The 18,631-nt window shown below is 47.2% G+C and overlaps 1 protein-coding gene across 1 annotated transcript in view; it reads right to left on the bottom strand.

Moving 5' to 3' along the window:
- Spock1 (SPARC (osteonectin), cwcv and kazal like domains proteoglycan 1) overlaps positions 1-18,631 on the bottom strand; it is a 463,728-nt gene that overhangs the window by 115,560 nt on the left and 329,537 nt on the right. The window contains exon 5 of the mRNA XM_075969465.1: positions 8,162-8,288. Within this exon, the coding sequence (XP_075825580.1) occupies positions 8,162-8,288 (127 nt within the window). The remainder of the gene's footprint in view (positions 1-8,161; positions 8,289-18,631) is intronic.

Here is an 18,631-nt window from a genome sequence, read left to right as displayed (position 1 = left end):
TAAAAGTGAGATCACCCTTATAGTCATTATCTTCAACATCCAAGTACAGAACAGTTCAGGTGAGTGTACACCAAATTCTAGTACAGAATGAGGAGTTCCTTAATTCCCTCACATGCCCTATGGGTCCTGGTCCAAGGCTTGGGAAATGAGCAGAATTCTCCGGGTGCTGCTGACTCTGAGACTGAATTATTCTCTTGGAAAACACTGAGAAAGATGCATGGCTTTACCCAGGTGAGTGATATAGCCAAAGGGAATGTTGTGTTTGTTCCCTTTAAAGAAAACAGCAACATGATAACTTAATTAAAGTTGTTTGTAATGACTTAATTAGATTTATAGCACTGTGCATACTCATTCTGGCCAGGGACCTTTCCGTCTTCTAAATGGTGGGAAAGAGGAGGTCTCAGGTGCTCTGCAGTTTTACTTCATCCATCTTCTGATGAGGGGCATCAGGCCCCACTGTGTTCAAATGAGTGCTTCATCAAATAGGTCAACTGTGTGTTCAGCAGAACTGACAGCAAAAAGGCCCCCTATCCCTAACGTATTTTTAATAAAGGGATTAACAATTTTTATGATGTTTTACTTGGGGCATCTCAGAAGAAATAAAAATCATTTTTTCAAAACTTGTTTAAACGCGTTTGCATAAAGGACCTAGATAAATGTGGTGAAATAAATAATTGAATCACGTCCTTCTGCTCTAACTTCTGTGACGAATCTGCATGCTGAAGAAGCCTGGGTAAATCCACGGATGCCTTTTCTTATAGATGGCATCTGAATGTCTGTGTTTAGGCATAATAATGATTTTCCCCAAAAGTTCATCCTCAGGAACCAAAAAGACAACGTTATCTTGGCATGTCTAAGAAGCAAAATGATACAGAGAACTGGAAGAGTTCTGCAGAAAGCCTTAAGGATTAGGCCAAATGGCTTCAGAGAATTCTGCATATAACTAGTATTGGCTCTATATTTCAGGGATTTTCCCTTTTAACTAGACAATATTCTCAATATAAAGGTCTCTTTTTATCATGTGCCTTTCTACAGGCATTGTTCCTAATAGAGCTCAGGGGATGACTGAGTAGATATGAACACTTGCTATGTAAGAAGAAGGCCTGAATTTGAACTCCCAACATGCACATAAAAGCCAGGCACTGGCTCCTGGGCCTGTATTTAACATTAAGAGGTGGAGATAAATCCCAGGAGCTGACCAGCCAGTCAGTCTAGCTAAACCAGCAAGCCTCAACTCAGTGAGAGACATGGTCTCAAGGTGTCAGGGCAGAGGGTAATAGAGGAGAATATCAGACATCCTCATGTGGCCTCGAGCAAGTAGGCATGAATGCATACATATGGTGTGGAAACACATGCACACAGACACACACCCACGCACACACATACATATGGTGTGGAAACACATGCACACAGACACACACCCACGCACGCACATACATATGGTGTGGAAACACATGCACACAGACACACACCCACGCACGCACATACATATGGTGTGGAAACACACGCACACATACACACACCCACGCACGCACATGAATGCATACATATGGTGTGGAAACACATGCACACAGACACACACCCACGCACGCACATACATATGGTGTGGAAACACACGCACACAGACACACACCCACGCACGCACATACATATGGTGTGGAAACACATGCACACAGACACACACCCACGCACGCACATACATATGGTGTGGAAACACATGCACACAGACACACACCCACGCACACACATACATATGGTGTGGAAACACACGCACACATACACACACCCATGCACGCACATACATATGGTGTGGAAACACATGCACACAGACACACACCCACGCACGCACATACATATGGTGTGGAAACACATGCACACAGACACACACCCACGCACACACATACATATGGTGTGGAAACACACGCACACATACACACACCCACGCACGCACATACATATGGTGTGGAAACACATGCACACATACACACACCAACGCACGCACATACATATGGTGTGGAAACACATGCACACAGACACACACCCACGCACGCACATGAATGCATACATATGGTGTGGAAACACATGCACACAGACACACACCCACGCACGCACATGAATGCATACATATGGTGTGGAAACACATGCACACATACACACACCCACGCACGCACATACATATGGTGTGGAAACACATGCACACATACACACACCCACGCACGCACATACATATGGTGTGGAAACACATGCACACAGACACACACCCACGCACGCACATGAATGCATACATATGGTGTGGAAACACATGCACACATACACACACCCACGCACGCACATACATATGGTGTGGAAACACATGCACACATACACACACCCACGCACGCACATACATATGGTGTGGAAACACATGCACACAGACACACACCCACGCACGCACATGAATGCATACATATGGTGTGGAAACACATGCACACAGACACACACCCACGCACGCACATGCCTGGTCTTAAATATTCTTACACTGGCTCAAACAAATGCTACTTAGCTGATGATCCCAAAGAAGCGACCACCTCTGGTACGGGAAAGGGGCCTTTAAATGAGCCCCTTTCCTACTCTAAAATGTGGTCCCTGCCTTTTTGCTGTTAAAAAAGTTTTTCTCTCAATCATAGAGAAGTGGGGCTCACAAGGCCAGAGCAGGCCACTCACATAGCCTCATTAGCCAGGACAAGGACTTGATTAAGAGAAGAGGTTTGGTTCAAAATGAGCCAGTTAGAGGCCTTCCCTGAGATCCTAGCACAGGTTGGGGCAATTTTCCTAATGCGAAAGCAAGGGAATCCGAGGGTTTCAGAACCCACACTCTTTGCAAATAGAAAGGGATTATTTGTAGCATGAGGCCAGGCAGAGCAAGGAGCCAAAGGAAGGGAAGTGGGGGGGTGGGGGTGGTATGGGGACGGACGAACCCCATGCTACCCAGGAGTTTCCCATCTCCTGCCAAGGCCTGCATGTCTCAGTGTCCCCTCAAGCTATCTATATCAGACACTTCACTTTTATAGTTTAAGCTAACTTTGAGGCACACGCTCCTGCCATGTAAAGTCGGATGTGTTACGAAGACAGAGCTGGTAGGTCTAAAGCTTTTCAGTGGGTTTTTATTTGCAAAGTAAAAGCCGTGACTCCAGTCAGACCGGGGCTCAAATATTGACTCCGATGTTTCCAGACCATGCTGATCCTTTAGCTGGTTCTCTCCCTTCCCCAGCTTTTACTTGAGGACCAACAACTGTGTGTTCTCATGAATGTGTGTCTACTTTGTGTCAGTTGCTGTGATAAAGGTGATGACCAAAAGGGACTTGACGAAGAGAAGGCTTATTTCATTTCACAGTTTATAGTCCAACATCCAAGGAAGTCAGGGCAGGAATGCAGGGCGGGAACCTGGAGGCAGGAACTGAGGCAGAGACCACAAACAAACTCTGCTTGTTGGCTTGCTCCCCATAGTGTTTTTGTCTTACTTTACACACACACACACACACACACACACACACACACAGACATACACACACACACACAGACACACAGACATACACACACACACAGACACACAGACACCAGGATCACCTCCTCAAAGGTGGCACCACCCACAGTGGACTGGGACCTCCCACACTGATCATTAATCAAGAAAATGCTCTAAAACCTTGCCCACAGGCCAAACTGATGGGGATCCCTTCTCAAATTTAAGGTTCCTCTTTCCAGACAACCAGAGTTTGTGTCAAGGCAACAAAGATTAACCAGCACACTGTGTTTTGAAAACCTGTTGAAAAAACAGAGAATAAAATGCCACTTGGCACAGAAGCTCAAGGCATTGTAGTCAGCATGGCCTCAGCAAGTAGTGCCTGCCTCCTTAGCACTGCTAAAACGTCACCATGGTAGCGGCCATGAGATAACATGTTCATCTGGCCTTCAGATAGCTGTCATACAGAAGATGGGCACATGGCTGCTATTATTACAGCTACATTCCTAACCTTCCTTTGCAGCTTTTCTGGGGCCTATGAGGTAATTCTGGCTAATGGGCCATGAGCAGGTGAGGCTGGTGACTTCTGGATGGTTCCTGCTTTTATTGCCTGTTTTGACTGGACTGGCTGCGCCCTCAGGCAAAACTTCACTATTCTAATTATTGTGGACGACAGAATACCAAGCCAAATGGGCCCTGAGAAACCCCAGTCTGGAGGCAGCACCTCAGTTCTGGGTTGCTTCTGTGTGGACCGGAAGCCAGAGTTGACAGGCTTAAGTTTCTGTTTCATCTAGGATTTTGTCAGAGCGGCTAGAACCCATATCCTCCTGAATATGTAGTTAGTTCTCTAGGTTTTGTTTACGCTCACTCCTCGTGGAAGGTCTTTGGAGAGGGCAATAACACTAGAGAAAAGTCTATTTAAAAAATCTTCTATTTAAAAAATCTAGCTGAACATAGTGGACAATGAGGACTACTGAGAACTCAAGAACCATGGCAATGGGTTTTTGATCCTACTGCATGTACTGGCTTTGTGGGAGCCTAGGTAGTTTGGATGCTCACCTTACTAGACCTGGATGGAGGTGGGTGGTCCTTGGACTTCCCACAGGGCAGGGAACCCTGATAGCTCTTTGGGCTGATGAGGGAGGGGGACTTGATTGGGGGAGGGGGAGGGAAATGGGAGGTGGGGCGGGGAGGAGGCAGAAATCTTTAATAAATAAATAAAATAAATAAATAAAAAAGCTGAAGGTAACCACAGGAATGAGCTCTCATTACCAAGTGATGTCTGACTCCCCCAGACTAAGACAGGAAGTTGTAAATGAACATGGCCTGAGGGGGAGGCAAACTGGGGCATCTGCCACCCATACGGGATTTCTCCCGAAATCACAAACTTTCTAATGTATGAAGCAAAATCACTTAGACTTGGCCAGAAGCCACCAAGTACCTCTCCAGAGTCACAAAGCCTCTCCAGTTGACCTTTTCTATGCAACAGAAAATCAAAGCCATGAATTGGATTCCAGACCATTTATCACACTGCTCCTCTCCACTGGGGTCTCTCTGCTCTTTCTCCTGCTTCCAAGAGCATGGACAGAGTAGATCACAATCACTGAGCCTCTCAGTGCTGTCCAGGGGAGCCTCTGGAGGCCTTCACTGCTGCCCCAGTACACCCGGCTCCTCTGCTCAGTCTGTGCAGAGGCAAGCGTCCTGCTTGTAGCTCTCAGTGTAGGCAGAGGCAAGCAGCCTGCCTGCAGTTCCCAGTCTGGGCAGAGACAGCATCCTGCCTGCAGTTCCCAGTCTGGGCAGAGATAGCATCCTGCCTGCAGTTCCCAGTTGCTTCATTGCCTTCTTCATCAACAGCAAGGCTCTCTGCCAGTAGTCTTTTGCAAGCGAAGGCCATTCACAGGCTGCAGGTCTGCCGGGAACAGGCCTACCCCTACCACCAGCCTCAACTAAAGACAGACAAAGCAGTGTAACAAGGCTTTCATGGCGGGAATGCCCACAGGTCAGACATCCTAGACGCTGAAAACAGTGCCTACAGCCAGCTAGAGGAGTCTCACAAAATTACACCCCGAATCAGCTTCAATCCTCTGAACTTCCTGTTCTTGGAAAATCTGGCCAACAGAGACTACACTTGCCAAGAACTTCAAACACGACCTTTACTTGGTAGCGATTGTTAGAAACTATTAAGATGCCTCGGCAAAGATAATAAAATCTGTGGGACAGCGTGCTGGAGGAAATGCCAGCCCTGGAAAGCAAGCGCTCCTGCCCCGCCCTCACGGCTGCTCTTTCAGAACCAAAAGAACACATTTCCTTCCAAAGCAGTTCTTAACTCCGCATCTCTCTCCGGGCGGATGTCTAGACATAAATGAGCCATTTGCTAATTGTTTAACAGCTTTCAAGGAAGAAGATGTGGGGGAGGGGCAGAAACAGCCGGGTGTTTCCCTGCTTGTCATCCAGTTATTAGCAGGCGTGTAGCAGAGAACAGCACTAACTGTTCAGAAACCTGTGCCACCAAGAGACCCTGCTTGTCAGAGGCTGTTCAGGTCCTGGCTTGGAAAGGAGCAGTTGTGGAATCAGAACTTCTGCTGGTGTGACCAGTGGAAGATCCCAGGAGAGATCCTGCCAGGGAAACTCCCCCAGGGATGGGACAAATTGGCCCAGGTATCTGAATTGGAAGAAGTACTGGATAGCATGTACCTGTGTGAGGTCATTTTCGTACTATCATGGGCTGCAGTCCTGGAAATCATGTTCCCACCTGGGTTGCAGTCGCGGATATCACATACCCACAGGAGAAGCCATACTAGATAGCACTTTCCTCTATGAGAAACAGTCCCAGCAGAACTCTCTTATGGGCCCTCTCTGAGTTTCCAAGACCTGAGCACCATTCCGGGGATCTGGCACCATTTCTAAAATAGCTTTCTCGTCTAGAAGTAGAATAGCTGGCCCACCTGAATGGAAGATGATCACAGACTTCCCACCTGAATGGAGCCCAAATCCAGCAGCCTGGACCCTGTCCCATCCCATAAGCTTCCACCCAGCTCTGTGGGGAGCAGCAAAGGAAAGGGATTTGCAAATGATGGGTTCCAGACATTGCAGGCATGGCCAAGACACTGTTGCCAGGAGATTGGTAAGCTCAGCTGAGATGAATATGTGGGTGTCCTTAATCTGAGTTTGTAGTGGAGATGACTTTATATTTCAAGTCTCAGTCACCAAGACCAGGCTAACTCACTGGTGCCACTGTAGATGGTTTTCTACACATGAAAAAAACCACTGTGCCAGTCTTGAACACTGCCAGCAGGTCTGGCAGCCACCGGTGTCTGATCCTAACACACATTCCTACCCTTCATTCCTACATGGAGGCAGGTGAGTGCAAAATCGTGACTCTATAATGGAATCCCCCAAATCTTACAAAGTAAAGTCCAAAGTCCTTCCTGTGGTCTTCAGCTTACTAAATGTGGCCGATTGTTTCTCTATAGTCAGCAAATGGCTGGCTTACATCTAGATGGAAGAGAGAGATGTGATGCTAAGGGCTGCTGTAGAAGAAAACATGCCCTCCCCCTTTGGAAACTGTACATGTGCTTCATAGGCCTGGAGTTTCTGTATCAGCCCCGTGCCCCGGCAGATGACCCAGCCACACTGGCACTAGAGTGAACTGCAGGGTTGGCTGCGGTCATCCACAGGGTTGGCTTCATCTTGCCCCGTAACATCATATATTATCTCGAGTCTGCAACCTCGTGCATTGATCTTAGGTTCTGAGGAGTCACACCTACAACTGGTACTTCTGGGGTTGAAATATTGGAAAATGCCTGCTGCAGAATGTTATTCCTGAGTATATATTCCTCTACCAGTTCCTTTTACCTTGCCCTCCTGGCAACTATTCCACCTGCCTGGCATCTGGACCACAGTGAAAGAAAATGAAAGTAGGACTTGCCTTTGAGAATGGGGGAGAAAAATAGATTTTCAGTGATGCCTATAAAGTCAGCATCCCAGACGTGTTGGAGTTACCAGAGTCAAATCATCACTAAACTCAGTCTCTAATCAATTTTATCCAAGATCAAGTGAAAGAAGGAAGGGGAAACTGAGGTATGCTTGGGGGGGGGGGTCAGGACCACTCCCACAGGGTATTTGAATGAACTCCCAAAAGAGGAGTCTCTCTTCCTTCCTCCTGATGATCATTCATGGCCTCCTGGTTTCCCCTTGGGACCACCTGAGAGCCTAGGAATCCCATTAAACCTGGATATTTCTTAATTTGGCTTGTTTTGATTTGGCTTGATTGGGATTTTGCATCAGCAGAGAGCTTGCGCTAGGAAAAATTCCTAACAGCAAGCAGTAGACGCCACCCTATGAAACTGCCCTGGAGCTCAGGAAGACAGATGAAGGCAAACAGCTCTGCAGCAGGAGGTGGGAAGTGCCAAAGCTCTGCTTCTCTACCGGAAGGCTGTTTCTCTGGGGTCAAGTGATGTGGTGTGCGTCTTTGGGCAGAGCGCATCTCTCTTCCCCCTTTGGCCTTCAGCCACCCCCATCACATGTCACTTTGTTTGGTCTCCTTGGTCAGAAGCTATCTGAGTCTGCCTTCCCCAGAGCAACCAGGCTGCTCAGAGCACAGAGACCTGACGAATGAACAGACCTGCGGTGGTGTTTGTAATATGGACAATAAAGACCAACCTTGGACGTGTACGTGTGTCCATCAGATCCGCAGACCATCGCTGACTGTGCCACGGGGCAGGGCTTGCACTTAATCAGATTTGAAGGTCCAACCCAGTGTTTGTGAGCCACATTCCCCTTCTTTTGCCTAAGAAAGAAAAAAGGGGATAAGTTAGTCGAAACTCTGCCCTGCCCTTATCGATGCTCACTAGGTTCCCAAAGAACACAGCTATATACACACACTAAAGCAGCCCTAAAGGAGATAAGAGGCCCAAGGGATGCTAGCCAGAACTCCCATTTGTTCCAAGTCATTAAAAGGTACCAGGAGTTTTCTCCAAAGCACACATTCCATTCAATAGCTGAACCAAGCAAAATGGTAGCCATTAAAACAGTGCAAATCACATATCCACATGGAACAAACATCCCAGTCATCTCAGAAACAGTGAGAGAGAAAGAGCGGTGCGGTCTGCCCCTGTGCCAGGTCAACACATCACAAGCGTCCTGAACAGTTTCCCACAGCCTTACACTCTCCTGGGGCTGCTGGGCCATTTCTGTAGGGGCAACCCATGCCACTGTGTGAGCACTTCACACAGAAATACTCAAAACGCTACCAGAAGACTCTTTCCCAGTTATGGAAAACCATCTCTGGGTATACGTTAAAACAATTTCCCTATAGCTTCCAATTTGCCCCTTGGTGAAGAATAGGGTGATGTCACTTCCAACTATTCACATAATCAGAATTCCCTTCCATTCCAGCTCCTGCTTCCACATCTCACCTTGGTTGTAAATGGTAATTGGCCAGGACTGTGTTGGGTGTGTGCAGAGAAAGGACCCCATCTCTGTATCACAGGCCACTGAAAGAGAGGCTCCTGCAGTGCCTGCCGTCCTTTCTCTCTCAGCCAAAGCTGATCTCCATGTAGTTCACTGTGTGACTCGCATGGGCCATGGGCAAACACCTCTGCACTGCCCATCAACCCGGCACTCGGCAGTGCTCAGAGTTTGTCAAACAGAAACTACTTCTGGTGGCTATTATGAAAACCACAATGTGTTATGGTTTAAATTCAAAATGCCCCAAGGGGCCGATGTACTGGGGGTGTGTTTGTGGGAAATGTCCCACACTAGATGATATTCTGGGGGGCTGTTTTGGGGAAATTCCCCAACAGGCTGATATACAATACCCCAAACAGAGTTTGTTTGCTAGTTGATGTGTTTTTAGTTAATTATTGGGTCCTGGGGGTCTGATACAACAACAGATTAAGCCCTTAAGGGGATTTAAATAGGATGGATTTACAAGAAGCAGGCAAAACCTATTTGGGTGAAGAAGGATTTCTGGGGAAGAGGCATGTCCTTGGAACTATATGGTCTGATCCCTTCCTGTGTTTGTTTTTTGTTTTCTGTCAGTCATGAGCTGAGGCACCACCGGCCCTTTCTTCCTCCTTTCACAGCCATGATGCTCTGCAACGCTGTGAACTAAAACCTCTCCACACCTAAGCCCAAAATATACAATTTCTCCCTTCAAGTTGCTTTGCTCGGGCGTCTGCTTCTGCAGAAACAACCATAACTAGTGTAAGCTTCAAAACAAGAAGCAATAGAAATGGCAGCTATTATAATTGCTTCCCCAATAGAAGGGACCATAAAGAAGGAAGTGACCTTTGCATGGAAGTGTGATAAACCCTTGGGACTTAGATCCAGAGAGCCTTTAACCACAAAGAGCTGGTGAAGCCAGAAGGAAATCTGCTCAGCCAGGTGAAGAAGGACACCCCCTTCGCCAACCTCCCACCCTCTCCCCCACCTTAGTCGTCCATCAGGAATTGAGCTATGGTGACAGGTGTGTTTCCCTCTTCCAAATGAGAGGAAGGGGGGGGGGGCACAGGAAACACTAATTTGGTTCTTATGCCACACCTCAGGCCTTCATCAGTAACTTAAAGGAGGCAGTGGGTGAGGAGAGAGTGTTTGGAGAATTCCTGTAGAGCAACATCAAAGGGAATCAGCTGATACCCACAGCACAGCCCCTGGGCCAACAGGGATCCAGGCTGGAGAGAAAACATTTCTGAACCTGTCTGACCAAAGAATCAGAGAAGAAAGTTCTAGGAGGGCAGAGACCACCCAGGATTGACCCTATTTTACTGAAGAGGGGACCGGAGTCGTGGATCTGATCGATGGTGAGGCCTAAGGCCTGCAGAGAGTGTTCAGGGATGAAACTCTGCCTTGGCCCATGTCTTAGCTACTTTTTTATTGCTACTGCCACAATACGCCATGACCAAGGCAATTTAAAAAAGAAAGAATGTACTTGGGCTTAGGTTTTTTTGGTGGTTTGCATGAGAATGCACCCCTCCCCACAGACTCATATGTTTGGATACTTGGTCCCTAGTTGGTGGAATGGTTTGGGAAGGATTAGAAGGTGTAGGAGGAAGTGGGATTTGATTTGAAATTTCCAAAGCCCATGCTTAGTTAGTGCTTGTTCTTGGTCTTCCTCTCTCTCTCTCTCTCTCTCTCTCTCTCTCTCTCTCTCTCTCTCTCTCTCCACTTGCAGATTATAAGCTCTTAGCTGCCACACCAGCATTATGCCTACCTGCTTGCCTTCTTGTTACCATGATACCCACTATGGTGATCACTGGACACCAACATCTAGAAATTGTGGGGTTTCAAATACAAGGCATTCTTTTATAAGTTGCCTTGGTCATGATGTGTGTTGACACCTAGCTAAGACAGACATTGCAGAGGGTTAGAGCTGAGAGCTCTCATCTTGATTCTCAAGCAGGAGGCAGAGAACACAATGGGAATGGTGCTAACCTTTCGAAACCTAAAAGTCTGCCCCCAGTGACACAGCTCCAACAAGCCTACATCTCCAATCCTTTCTAAACAGTTCCACCATCTGCAGACCAAATATTCAAATATGAAGCTATGGAGGCCATTCTTCTCAAACAACCATGGCCCATCTCAGTCCAACCTAGAAGAGTAGCTTTAAAAGTCTTTGAGAACAAACTTATCCTTGCTGTTGGGGTTCTTCCTGCTTCCCCAAAGCTGCCCACACTGAACTGACCTCTCTATCTGGGATGGGCATTTTTCATCATTTGAGTTGATGAATCACAGGGACTTGAGGACCACTATTATTCTTCAACAGACATGATTCTCTCAAGGCCTGCTTAAGCCAACTGATGCAAGTAGCAACATGAGACTCACCAGGGCAGAGGAAGGGGCTGTCAGTGCACAGTTCATCTTCGAGCCCACAACCTCCTCACTGCACCTCACATTCATCATCATCCACACGACACCCTGCCTGTCACTGACAGTGGGGCAGCAAAAACAAGGAGCCGTGCTGACAGGTGGAAGATCTTCTCTTGGGTGAGACCCCAGAAGACCAAGACAATTCCTGTGCTGAGCTTCCAGAAGGAGCAGTAAAGTCCACAGGGTTTCCCTAGAGTGAGCATGCCCCTGAGTGCTGACGCTGTAGGAAAAAAGGAGCCTTGCGGAGTTCAGCCAAAGTCTGGGAGGGAAAAGTGAACGCCATGCAGCCCACGATCAATCTCCAGCTAAGGACAAGCGTTCTCTGTCTCTGAACCTGAACCTCACTAGTAAATTAAGTTCTTTAAGGGAGGCGAGGAGGGGAGGTTGGCTGGTGCCTACTAGAGTTATGGCACCTCATGAATGTTTAAGGTTCCCTTGTTGGGTGGAGATTTTGCCCGTGCCTGCCATGTAGCCATAGGATCACAGAATGTTGGAGCAGCAAGTGCCTTAAAACCAATCTAGATAATGTTTCCTGCACATCTGTGTCCAGTTACCCAACAGTCATGTTTGGTAATGAAGAACCACTTAGTGTGCTCGTCCCTGGGGAAGATGATTTCTCTCAGTCTCAGCATTCCATGGTTGCCCAGAGCTCTCTGTGCAGACCTGAAGCCTTGTGATCTTTCCCACGTCCACTTTGGAGTGTTTATTGCTCTTGCTCTTGCTCAGTTTGGCGTAGGCAGCCATGTTAGTGAGGCTTTCTGGGTGCAAGTAAGACATGGGCTCACAGAAAACTTGCTGGTCCCTTGGTTCTTACAATCTTCCCACCCCTGCTCAGCCATGTTCCCCGAGCCTTAGGTGCGGGAGTATTTGGTGGATGTATTCATTGGTAAATCTACATTTTGGTTGGTTACAGTTTTCTGTTATACAGACTAAGCAGGTTTATTTAGGAATATGTGTGTTTATGTGTGTGTAAATATAAATACATATATACAACAATCAATAAAAAGAGAGATCATTAATTTGAAAGAGAGTAAAGAGGGAGGTTTGGAGGGAGGAAAGAGAAGGGAGAAATAACTATATTATAATCTCAAAATGAAAAGAAAAATACTTTTAAAAAACAATTAGATGAGTAACTTTGCCATATAAATGAAGAATTAGAAACATGGAGGGAAAGTGATTTGTGATGTCACACCGGCACATAGCTATTTTCCTGGGGAACCTCAGCAATGATTGGTAAGACTTGAATCTCCTATGGGGATCTGTACTATCATTAGAAGAACTCGGTTACATAAGAACAGCTTCTCCAAGAGCATGTCCCTAGCTCTCTACCTGCAGAGGAGAGGACTTGCCATGCCCAGCGGTGGGTGGTCATGGACCGTGTTTAGGTAGAAACAGTTTAGGCCTTGCTTCAGATGTTGGGGAGACTTTTAGTACAAAGCCTTTATACCATTCCATTTTGCTGCTGGTCCCAAAGACCCGTGAGATGAGGGCAGTCCTGGCTGTCACTTATTTCAACCCAGGCAGAAGCTCAGTGGAGATGGCATTCAGCCTGTGGTATCTACCCAGAAGCCAAGCCTATGTGCCACTAGATGTAAGTCAACGGGCCTGAATTTCCCCGATGCCTGTGTGTAGATTTGATTCCGCCAATCCAGTACAAATCATAAAAAAATAACCAGCTCAGTCCAGGCAAGTGACAAAGAATTCTAACTCAAGTGTTTCAGCGTCTGAGTCAATGAAGAGTGAAATACAATGAAGCACTTTTGATGGAAATGCTATGCCCTGTGTCACAGACGTTCATCAACAAGGGAGACACAGCAATTTGGTCTGGAGTAGTTCCAGTCAGCCTTTCCCTAGCCACTGAGCTGACTCATTTCTGCCTTGCAAGACGGAGGGGCAGCCTCACCTCATGTGGGTTGATAACACTGCAAGGAAAATCTCAGCCTATCAGCCCCTATGTGATGATATGTTGTTTGTGCTGTAGCAAAGAAAGCTTTCCTGAGGATCCGAGTGCAGAGCTAGCCACTAGTTAGCCACAGAGGCCAGGCAGTGGTGGCACACACCTGTAATCCTAGCACTTGGGAGACAGAGGCAGACGGATCTCTGTGAGTTCAAGGCCACCTTGGGCTACATGAGATTGAATCATCTAAAAGAGAAACAGAGCCAAGTGATGATGGCTCACATCTTTAATTCCAGCACTAGGGAGGGGGAGACGGGAAGTGATATGGCTGGGTAGAGAGAGGAATTTAAGGTAGGAGGAGGCAGGAGCTCAGGATTCAGTCTGAGGTTGCAGAGAGACAGCGTTCAGTCTTGAGGACTTGCAGAGACTGGATACCCCATTCGGTCTGAAGACTTCATAGAGATAAGAACTAGTGGCTGACTGCTCTGCTTCTCTGATCTTTCAACTTTGACCCCCTAATATCTGACTCCTGGTTTTTATTATTAATACCAGTTAGAATTTGAGCTACACCCCTTATAGACAGCCAGTCAGAGCCAGCATCACCACTGCTCCTGTTCAGTCTATTAAACCACATTTCCTCAAGTTTTCTGCTATCGGTCTACCAAATTTCCCATCATTCATATTTCTAAAGTACAAAAATGGCTCTTAACTACATATCTGATCATGAGAGCATCCTGCATGAAACCCTCACTCTCCTGTCTCTCCGGCTATGCTCTAGACTCTAGTTTGGTGGTAAATTACCTTAACGGTCTTAACAGCCTCACTGTTTGCTTGGATCCAGTCACCAACCTGTATGTGTGCATGTATACATGTGTGTACATATGCATGTGTGCATGTGTACGTGTGTACATGTGTGCAGTGGTTTTTGTCCCACCTACACTCACTTATTTCCCAGACACCTATAAGATGCACTCACAAACTCATCCAGCCGTACTCATCATTTGTATAAGAACAGTTCTGTGGTCATAGACACAATCACACACTCACGAGGTGACCGCAGTCGGATAGACTGACCAGATCATGGCAACTCTCTTCCAACTTGCTCCTGTCCAGGTTCCCAGACATGTCACCTTTAACTTTTGGCCACCTACGCTTCTGCTTCCTGCTCTGCCTCCCCCATCACACACCTGCAGTCAGGTGATGCCAAGGGACCCTGATGACGTTAGCCGCGACCTGGCAGTTCCCTTGCTGTTGCAGAGTGGTGCCATGGTCAGGGCCCACCGCAGAAACTGGCAGAACCATCATTTTGTCAACAATAAATACATGTGCACGAATAAATTTACCAACATGATCCTGCTGTTCGAAATTCAGCCATTTCTGTCAGTGTATTTTAATGGCGAGAGGACTGGGAGTGGGTGGCTGATAAAAACATGGTAGAAATGTCCTTTTTTCCCTTCAGTCACTGGGGAGGGGCTTTCCTGTCACACAGCATTCTGCCATGCTTGGGTGTCTGTGGGAAGATGGGTTTCCCTCTCCATGTGAACAGCTGCTGAAGGGGCAAGGCAACTCCAAAGAGTAAATGACAGCCAGGCCAGGCCATTTGCTTTGAGTAACCACCACACACCAATCTAGAGGGCCAAATGCACCTCCCTGCTTCTTCTCACAGCAGCTCTCTGGGGGTAGCCGCCATTAGGACCTATTCCCAGGCCCCCAAACCAAGGCTTACATAATCCTCCCCCATCAACAGACCTAATTTCCTGGCTTGTCTTTGTTCTCTGGTTGCCTAAGATGGGCCTGTCTGCGCAGAGGTGTAAGAACCCATCAGCAGACAATCTCTCCCCAGGAATAACAGCCTTGGTTTGCTGCCCTCAAAAGGACTGCATGGATCTATTCTCATGTTAATATCAAACTGCCCATTCAAGAATAAAATTGAATTTGTTTGCAAAATCAAAACTAATTGGTTCTAAAGCAGGGATGGGAGATACCCAGATTGTTGACATGGTGGCTATTTTGAACTAGAGACAAAATAATGAGTGTTAATTGAAATGAAAACATGTTAACCATTGGAATAATCTGTCGCGTACAATGATGCTGGGATTTCTCGGTTGTTAGGGTTATTTCAGTCATTATCCCGTGTCATAAAATTATACAGGAGCAGCATAATGGCGTGTGTCATTTATGAAAGCTGTCCCAATGGAAGCGACAGGTCCCCACGTGACAGACTCCCCGTCCCAGCACGCGTGGGCTTGCGAGGCCCTGTTTCCGAGTGAAGAAGGTTCCAGATGTAGGATCCTGTGCAAACAAGTACAGTTTTATTAATGAGGCAGCAGGACTAGAGAAAAGGAGCAAGGCAGGACCAGAGGTACCAGATACTCAGCGGCACAAAAGACCAGCTGTGTGGGGAAGCCGGAAATGTAAAAGGACAGGAATGTGATGAGGACAGCTGCTAGATATTTGCCGAGGGCCTTATAACACACGGCTACTGCACGGCTATTGCTATGGGTAGGACCCTCCTTTGGTACTAAGTAGCCTGGCCTATGATGAGCTCCAGGGAGGCTGCAGCCATTGCTTTAGGCACTTTCCATGAACTTTCGCATTTGGTCCTCACAAAAGCTCCCAGAGGGAGAAAACTGTGGTAGAGCGTAGGAAATCGGTTAGGGAGAAAGAGCCGGGGAGTCTTCCTAGGCAAAGCAGACATGGGCAACGGGAAGGACCCAGCCCATCACCCTGAGCCTAGCCAGCATTGAGGTAGGAAGCATCCACTGATCTGTCTGGAAGGTCTTATGTGGCTCCAGCCACATCCTGGTTGGTCTAGGTGAGGAAAAAGAGGTTGGCAAACCATCCCAGATCAAGGCTTGGGTGGGACAAAAGGGACAAGCAGGGCCCAGCTCAAGCAGAGAACCACACTCCAAGGCAGCCCCGAGTAGCAGCCTCAAGTACCTAAGTACACTAAAAGAATAGAGTAGAATGAGGACCAGACAAAAGCTATGTGCCCGGGAGTCTACTATTCCAAAAGCAAGAACAGCTCTTTAAGGGTCACAGCCTGTTTACTGTGACTCATTTCGACGTGTGACCCGCCCTTCACCTGGGCTTCAGGATGACCAAGGCAGCTGATGATGCAGCCACTCTCTAGAGAGGAGAGGAGTCAACAGCTTGGACTAGAAGTTCTGAAAACACCAGTCAAACTGCTTCCTTGAGCAAACTGAAAATGAACAGGCAGACACATCGAACTCATAGCACACGCTCGACAAGACAGAAGAGGCTGGGCAGAGGGCATGCAATGTAGAAGCCATGCTTTGCAGCTCTCTGGATCTTTCTAGCTCCAGCTCTTACTACTGACCATATACTACTGGCTAAATTGGCTAAACCTGACAAGAAAGGCATCTAGAGGGTTCTCAAAGACGCATTCTCTAGAACCTCTGCCCAGAACAATTGTAAGTATTGGACATAGGACAAGTTAGAGCCTGTGAAGAGGATTTGCCCTGAAGAGGCGCCAAACTCTACAGGCACGTAGACCACTAGTTTTAAAACAATTTGTGTGTGTGTGTGTGTGTGTGTGTGTGTGTGTGTGGAGAGAGAGAGAGAGAGAGAGAGAGAGAGAGAGAGAGAGAGAGAGAGAGAAGGGCTATTAGTCTATCTAGCTAGGCACAGTGGATAATGTTTGCATTCACAATGTTCATGATGTTGAGGCAGGAGGATTGTGAGTGAGAGACTTTCCCAGACAATATAGTAAGTATCATGACAGTCTAAGCTGTACTGTTTGACTCTGCCTCAATACACACACACACATGCATGTACACGTGTGTGCATACACAGCATACACACAGATATAGACACACAAAGAGGAAGAGGGAGAGAGAGGGAGAGAGAGAGAGAGAGAGAGAGAGAGAGAGAGAGAGAGAGAGTTAGCTCACAAATGGCAGAAAGCAAAAGATGCCTGATGAGCCCCTTGGGGGAAGGAGTATGATATGGAGGTTCCATTGAGTGCTGAGCAGGCCACAGTCTCTCCTTTCCTGCATGTTCACCAGCTAGGGTCTCTGTACTGATCACCACTTACTACAAAAAGAAGCTTCTCTGATGAGGTTGAGAGACGCCCTAATCTAGGGGTACAGTAAGGATATGTACTTAGGGTGTAGTTTATTACTGTACTAGTTAGGGTTACCATTGCTGTGATGAATGGCACAACAAAATGAGAGATGCCTAATTTAGGGGTGTAGTAAGGATACATGCTTAGGGTATACTTTATTACTGTCCTACTTAGGGTTACCATTGCTGCGATGAAATGCCATGACCAGAGCAACTCGGGGAGGAAAGGGTTCATCTCACTTACACTTCCAGATCACAGTCTGTCACTGAAGGAAGTCAGGACAGGAACTCAAACAGGGCAGGAACCTGGTGGCAAGAGCTGATGCAGAAGCCATAAAGGGGTGCTGTTCACCAACTTACTCTGCATGACTTGCTTAACCTTTCTTAAAGAACCTAGGACCACCAGCCTAGGGATGGCATCACCCACAATGGGCTGGGCCCTCCCATATCAATCACTAATTAGGAAAATCATCTTATGGAGGCATTTTCTCAACTGAGGCTCCCTCCTCTCTGATGGCTCTACCTTATGTGACGTTGACATAAACCAGCCAGCACAATTACCATGTCCATTTGAAGAGTACTGCTACTAGGTTCTCCCATAGGGCTGAGGACCTCCCAGTCCTGGGCTTGGGTTCCAGGTGATACTTAAATGGGTTGAGGTGTAAATGCAGGGTAGAGGAGGGAGACAGGGAAAGAGCACTAACACCGAAGACCTTTAAAAGCCTATATAGAAAACTAATACTGTAGAATCATCCTAAACTATGTACATGAAGAGGTTTAAATGCCATTATCCTATAAGAGGGGCACAACCCCTCACCCAGACATCATAGGCCATCGAATAGAAAGACCAGTACCAGGTATGGGCTACCTCTTTACAAGTTATTGGTCAGTGGGGTTCCATAGACTCCCCCAAAACACTGCAGGCTATTTCGATTGTTCTTGGTCACCCCCTAGAACTTGATGAGAAGACCCTACTATTGCTGAAGACACTGCCCCCTGAGGGAAAGAATGTGGAGAAAGCAAGCTGGTCCTAACCCGGAAGCTTTGTCCCCACTGGCTGACGTTCATAGTGACGGAAGGTTCTGTACCAAGGAGGGAGCGTCATCAACAATGGTACCCAGCTACGAACCCTGTGAGATTTAACAGTGACCGAAATGACGGGCTGTATTGTGGTATAAATGTTTTGTGAATAGCCAAGCACTTTCTAATTGTATTTCAAGCCCACTCCACAAGACAGAACCCATACAATATGTTTAAGGACAACCTAGTCTGCTTGTGAC

This window comes from Microtus pennsylvanicus, chromosome 4 (genome assembly GCF_037038515.1).
Source record: "Microtus pennsylvanicus isolate mMicPen1 chromosome 4, mMicPen1.hap1, whole genome shotgun sequence".
Classification (NCBI taxonomy): Eukaryota; Metazoa; Chordata; class Mammalia; order Rodentia; family Cricetidae; genus Microtus; species Microtus pennsylvanicus.
The sequence above is the reverse complement of the archived record's forward strand: the minus strand, read 5'-3'. Positions and strand labels throughout refer to the sequence as shown.